This window comes from Rhipicephalus microplus, chromosome X (assembly GCF_043290135.1).
Source record: "Rhipicephalus microplus isolate Deutch F79 chromosome X, USDA_Rmic, whole genome shotgun sequence".
Classification (NCBI taxonomy): Eukaryota; Metazoa; Arthropoda; class Arachnida; order Ixodida; family Ixodidae; genus Rhipicephalus; species Rhipicephalus microplus.
The window spans coordinates 308,370,206-308,376,763 of record NC_134710.1 but is presented as its reverse complement, the minus strand read 5'-3'; the positions used below and the strand labels follow the sequence as shown (position 1 = coordinate 308,376,763).

The 6,558-nt window shown below is 41.2% G+C and overlaps 1 protein-coding gene across 3 annotated transcripts; it reads right to left on the bottom strand.

Annotated features, from left to right (window-relative positions):
• Positions 1 to 254: 254 nt before the first annotated feature.
• LOC142776221 (uncharacterized) lies at positions 255 to 6,325 on the bottom strand. 3 transcript variants are annotated; one of them, XM_075879483.1, is made up of 4 exons: positions 4,607 to 6,325; positions 3,743 to 4,000; positions 3,027 to 3,149; positions 255 to 2,474 (listed from the first exon to the last, which is right to left on the bottom strand). In XM_075879483.1, the coding sequence occupies exons 2-4, from the start codon at positions 3,837 to 3,839 to the stop codon at positions 2,308 to 2,310; spliced, it is 387 nt and encodes a 128-aa protein (XP_075735598.1). In that variant the 5' UTR covers positions 3,840 to 4,000; positions 4,607 to 6,325; the 3' UTR covers positions 255 to 2,307. The 3 variants fall into 3 exon arrangements, with proteins under 3 accessions (XP_075735598.1, XP_075735599.1, XP_075735600.1); XM_075879484.1 differs by having other exon boundaries at positions 255 to 2,468; XM_075879485.1 differs by having other exon boundaries at positions 3,027 to 3,071.
• Positions 6,326 to 6,558: the final 233 nt, after the last annotated feature.

Below are 6,558 nucleotides of genomic sequence, written 5' to 3'. Positions count from 1 at the left end.
TTAATTGTAATTGCGAACCGGTATCACAGTATGCATAAATATCACACACATATACAACCACGGGTGATAGCTTGCTTATTCTGATTAAAATTGAAAGGTTGAAATCGACATATTCAACCAACGCAATGTGTATGAGATATGCCATATAGAGTACCTATGCTCTAAACTAATCTTCGCAGGTTCGTTCCATTTTACCCAAATTCTTGCCCATGACTGTAGGTTGGTAAATGAAAGAACTTCTTCGAACACACATATTCTGTGTAAGGTTACATTTATTTTTATGAAGTACAAAACAAATTGAAATGTATAATGGCTCAAAAGAGAAATAACTAGAAACAAATTCAGCCAAATCATTACCAAACTTACTCACCAATGATAAACGGATTCTCATTTAAAAGATACATACATACATACATACATACATACATACATACATACATACATACATACACGCACACACATATACATATGTACACCCATACATACATACATACATACATACACTCAGATGTAAATATTAAAATGAATGGCTATAGAACAACAATTATAATACACTCATTTTGAATATACTACAGAAAGTAACTTACGAGAGAAATCCACTGGCACTGTTATACCTGAACACGGTGTTTCCCGAACCATCTCGCAAAAGCTTGATGCATAGTTTTCCGCTGCTGCCCAGTGACAAGCAGTTTTTATAAAAAACACAAGAATAAAGCCCTTAAAAATGTCATGCTAAAGAAAAGGGCTGTGCATCAATATTTTGTACATGTCTGCAATATCACTCTGTTTATTTACATAGCTTGGCTCATTCACAACCCACTAACAAAGCATGTTAGGACACTTGGGCTGAAAGTTGGCACAGCGCGAGTAAATTATAGACAATACAATAATAATACAATTATAAGCTACTAAGCTCCTTGGTGCAAACAGTGTTTATATTGACAGCTATAGGTGCCATTTCGTTTCCCCAAAACACTTCTCAAAAGTAGAATCAACTTTATTTAGCTAAAAGTTTCTACTCTGGCGCGTCGTGGTGGCTCAATGGTGGAAGTGACTCTTTCGGCCAAGAAAACAAAGACCAATTATTTTTCCAGTTCCTGAATTCACCCCATGCTAACATTGAGGCAGCTGGTAAGAATGCTTTTGGTGAGAAGAAACCACCACATTCCCACCAATTCTGGCCTTGGGTAGCTACTTCACTAGGACAAAAATGATGAAAAACACTCCTCAAGAAGACTTGCACATCAACACAGTTCCCATACAGCTGTCTATTAGTCTGCTTGAAAAATATTGAGTTTACTGGTGGGCAAAGACTGTACACTATGTGAGGTGATGCTCCAGTTCACTGCATGTATGTCTTCCTGCTGGCCTCAACTGCGATGTTGCTCAGCACATATGTGTAAAATAACAACTAATACTATGCCACTGCAAAGTAATTATGTGTCATTTGCAAGAAACAGGGACCACAATAAAAGAACGTAACAACATTTACCTTCACAAAGTTCGAAAAATGTAAATAAATTTCCACAGAGTTTACACAGTTCATCTGAAGATAGTAATATTGGTTGTAAACACATTCTTACTTCCACTAACAAACTATTTTAAGATGCCAGATTTAATATTAGAGTATACCAGCACTTTTGTAGGGCTAAACAATTGTACAGGCACCTAGAAAAACACAAGTGAATGCATGCTATAGCTACATATAAAAATAAATACTTTTATTTCTATTCTGAGTAGAGCTGCATAGATGATAAGTCACTTGCATTACATTATGAACAAACCTATCCGAGCAAAGTATACATTTAAAAAGTTACACTTACACAGTAGATAAGTAGACTGTTGAAGGACGGACAGGCAGTGGGATAATACCAAAGCACTAAAATCTACTGTTAAGATATACTAAGAGTAGTGATGATCCTCTTTCTTCCAAATAAAATAATCCACATAGATTCACTTCCCAGAGCTTATACATTCATGGCATCATTGGTGCTATACAAATGAGTGTACACTGAAGGATTACATCGACTAAGTACATGATTACTGCATCCATGGCTTTACTTCTTGTACTACAAAGAATGCAAACGCAGTTACCATTGGCGACCATGGATGCTGTGATTTCTGGCATGTAAATGTAGAGGCACGCAGGCACTTAACACACATGTTAAAAACTTCAGCTCAAAAATATTTGCCCACTAACACTACAGCAGCCTTTAAATTAGTGTCATAGTTTGGTATCTTCTATGCAAAATTTAAATAATTTCAAATGCAAGCAAATGAACTGCTGAATAATGCACTGCTAAGAAGTTAAGCAGCAGCTTCTCCTGACATCACAATGGGCTCGTTCTGCTGTTGTAAACTTTGAGCAGGAGAACAGTCACTGGCAGTCCCTTTATACTTGTTGGTCTTCTGTGCTCTGTTCTTGATACACTGTACATGACCGTGGAGCACCGAACCCCTTGTTACTGCTGGAACTTAGAAAAATACAGATCATTGTTACAACCATGCTACATGCAAGAGTGTATAGTTGTCAATTATGTGCTCTTATTTACAGATATTGTATTTTCAGAAGCCAATGACAAGCCTCAACACACACACACACACAAACAGTGAAGACTGAAAATATATTTAATATGATACAAGAGCAAAACTACAATGTTATAGATGAAGGCATGAAACTTCTGCCAGACATAAAAAGCCAATAAAATTTCTTCTATTTTGACTTTATACTAGGTGCGAGAAGCAGACCACAAATAAGTTCACTAAGAAACACAAGTTAGACTGCATTACAACACAACAGCCAATGTTCATAACTTTAAGGCTGTCTAACATAGCCAGCTCACCGTACTGCGTATAGGAGCAAATGGGCAGTCTAGAAGACACAAAGAACTTGTGGATTATGAGTGTGCTTGTTGCTGACATCTATTATTCTAAATGAAGAAAACCTTTCAAAAATGCACTTCATCAGGAGAAATAATCATACGTAACAAACACAACGGGCTCCTACAGGTGCCACCAACACTCACCATTATTGTTGATACCAGTGTCTTGCCGGATGGATAGGCTGCGTCCTGCACAGATCACCAAAGGAGCGCTCCATGACTTGGATTGCATGTGTGCTAGCTGCATCGCTCTGCTGCTGAAATAGGCTAGCCACAGACAGAGAAATGAGAAGCCATGGCTTTGAAACACACTGAACGTCACCTTTAGAGATCAACAATGCATACTTAGGTCAGGTACAATTTGTAGAAAAATATATATCACTATGCAATCGTGGTGAACATGTTCAGCTGAAACACAAGCAACAGCACTGAGAGAGAAAAAGCTACATTAGGTAAAAGATGCAGTTACTGGCCCTATGTCATCTGAGGCTTCTTCAATAGGTCTTTCTCCTTGCAAGTTGTGAACAGCCAGGCAAGTTTCGCCCACTTGCTATTTCCTTCCAGAGCACTTGATCCACAGAGGGAGTCACAAGGTCGAGAGCTCAATAAGGAATAAAAGTATTTGTGCTCGTTTCAAAGCACAAGCTTTTGAGTCTCAGATTATTGGAGTTTCATTCATAAGCTGCAGGCTTTCAGCTTTCAACATTCTCAATTATCTTGCAATTTAGTTCTATAAATGTTCAATAAGAATTATGTGTAAGAATATTACAGGTATCCACTGAAAGCAACCATGCTTGGGTTTTCAATTTGTGCACAGTAAGTGGTGTTCACGTAATCGTATGTATTTAAGAAAAACTAACCTTGCAGCCAGCCGTTAGGGAGTTTCGTGCCCTTGAAGCTCCCAAGCAGACCGCAGTCTTTCCAGATGAGGCTGCCATGCATGCTTCCAGGCCACATCCGCTGAATAATAACAGTCCCAGCAGTGACATAGACTTGCACAGTTAGGGAGAACGTGTCCTTCCTATTTTTGTACAGGTGCTCCAAGTAATGATGAGGATTGATGTGCCAGAATGTGCAACCGATGCATCACAGAACCTTAACAAACCAATCTCTGCGATCTGTGAAGAGCCAAAAACGAGATAATAAAAACAATCATTAAAAGCACTCACTTCTAATATTTATTTGAGGAAGCTAGCACTTCGTTAAAGTGACCAAAATCTGCTATAATCACTTTTAAATAAACTGAAGCCTCATGTAAAATTTACGTACCGCATTTTATATGTCCTACTGAAGTATAGTACTACCACAGTGGTAATCGTCTATAGAACTAATTTTCCAAAATAACATAAATTTTTTAAGTGCAACCTGGCTCCTGAAAAATAAATTCACATTAACTTTCCAACTATCAAACGTGGTCAATCGACAGGCCCAACCTCATAATCAAACAAGAGCTCACTTGTATCAAATCACAAAAAAACTTTTTATGTATTTGCTCCATAATATATGTATGTATATAACAGTAGTAGTAAATTTTTCATGCTTCAACTTACCATAGAGAAACATTACATCTGATGGGCTTAAAAACTCTCACACGTTATAGAACTGCGTGAATTATAGTACCGGTGAAATTTAGTTCTGCAAGGTGAACTCACCGATTGATTGATATGTGGGGTTTAACGTCCCAAAACCACTATATGATTATGAGAGACGCAAGGTGAACTCACCGATGGCAGCATTTAGTAGCCGTCGGTGTCATGAGGAACCAAGTACGGCCCACTGGCAAAGGGCATCTGCAGACTGGAAGCTGCCAATGACAGCAATGAAGGGCTGGCCAGGCGTGCACGTCCATTGATAAAGTGTAAGAACTGGCCATGACCGGCTGTTGTCAAGGCTCTAGTGCCGTGCAAAACGATGGCCTGACGAACTCGGAAACCTGTAGTTAGGCGATCTTGGCCTACAACTTCATCCAAAGCAAGGCACCGGTGAAATCTTAGCTTTTTCTGGGGGCCGGAGGGAAGCTTGACGTTCACGGGCTCTCGCTGCCACATAGAACTCTCAAGTTGTTACCGAAGAACAGTCTAGGCGCGCTTCCAAAGCAACACGATCCACAACAGAATGTAGCATCTCGCAGTTTTGGTTGATCACATCACAGCGCTAGGACTATGGTTATCACAAAAACGAGAAGTGACGACTTGACAAACAAAAGCGCCAAGCTGCCCCACCACAACTTCGCAGGGCAAAACAGTTATCAACGCTGTCTTTCAATTTTCGGTCACACGAGCATAGCTTGCTCACAAGTCTTGGAACGTCAACACAGCACCACTGTTCACAACAAACATCGTTTCACTCCCGAACATTGCTCCCGAACATTGCTCTCAAGTAAATAGAAGCGTACGGGCTAACTAGTGGCGAAGCAAGAACCGAGCGCGTAGTTCATACGTTTCCGTACGTACTTGTGGTCACTGAAGTAACGTGTCAAAACGCTGTCAATCCGAAATGTCGCACAGACCCAACTGAGAGACTGGAAAGTCAAGCGAACGAACTGTTACCGGCACACAAACACACATTGCAGGCTTCTCGAGTGCTAGTTGCCGTCGATACATCGACGCCGATCCCCGCTTGATAACCACACCGACGCACAGGCTTCGCTGCGCTTCACCGTACACAATTGCACTGCCACAGCTTTCCGCACTGCTTACACGCACCGAAAGAGCTGCTGTAATCACAACACATCCGGTCAAACGCTGAAGTAACTCGTGCGAGAAGCGTTTGCTGAAAGTCGCACCGACCGATATGCTGTTTACGACGCCATGTTGTTTTCGACAACTGCGCAGCACATAAGAGAGCTCTTAGAAAGTACTTGCACTATTTTCACGGCGTGAAAAAATTTTCTCTTATGTGCGAGGGGGGTGATATGACGAACAGGACAGGCGTGCCAGATGAAAGAAGTGTTTTGGCAACGTCACGGAGTGAGCTGATGTAGAGGGTATTGCTTCACAACCAATCACAAGCTGTGCCTGTCGGCCAAGCCGTCGTCTGCTCGCGTTTGTCGTCTGCTTCGATCAGAGCATGCGACAGGGGATTCGCCTTCGCAACGCTATTATTCTCAGGTCAAGTGGTCGCTGCGTCGCACAAAATACATGTCAGTGGCTCGCTCTACCTTTGCATGATGTTCGTGCGCCAAGTTAAATGGCTGGTAATTGACGCAGGGATGAATTCCGCCAAGGGTTGCTCCAGAATCGGGAGAGTTTGCATATTTTCGGTGTCATACAAAGTTACTAGGGTCATTTCATTCCGATTGCTTGCCATATTATCACGGTCCATATCGGTGTCTGAACAGTGAAGGTGAAGATGCACGATTTGTTTGTAGTTCCATGCGTAATCACGCGCACCCCTAATACGCTTTGGTTTACAAAGTACGCTTTGTTCCAGATCGTCCCAAAGTGTATCGACAGCTGTATTTCAGAGATCGCAACCATTGGACAGTTAGAGCCAATGAAAGTACACTAGAGCACAAACTTTATGGACCACTCACTGAAAACTTCCTCTCATGTTTATTTCCAATAGCGTGCAAAGAATGTGCTCCCATCAACCTCTTTGGTGGTAATTTCCACCAATGAGGCAAGGATCTCGAGTCGCACTTTTAATTGGATGAGATGGGGCGCAACACAACAAC

Excerpts from the sequence above, each read along its gene's own strand:
- LOC142776221 (XM_075879483.1), bottom strand. The coding sequence starts at position 3,839 with ATGTGGCCTGGAAGCATGCATGGCAGCCTCATCTGGAAAGACTGCGGT. Across the intron at positions 3,150-3,742 it reads CCCTAACGGCTGGCTGCAAG|CCTATTTCAGCAGCAGAGCG; the intron begins GTTAGTTTTTCT and ends GTCTGTGGCTAG. Across the intron at positions 2,475-3,026 it reads CACTGGTATCAACAATAATG|TTCCAGCAGTAACAAGGGGT; the intron begins GTGAGTGTTGGT and ends TATTTTTCTAAG.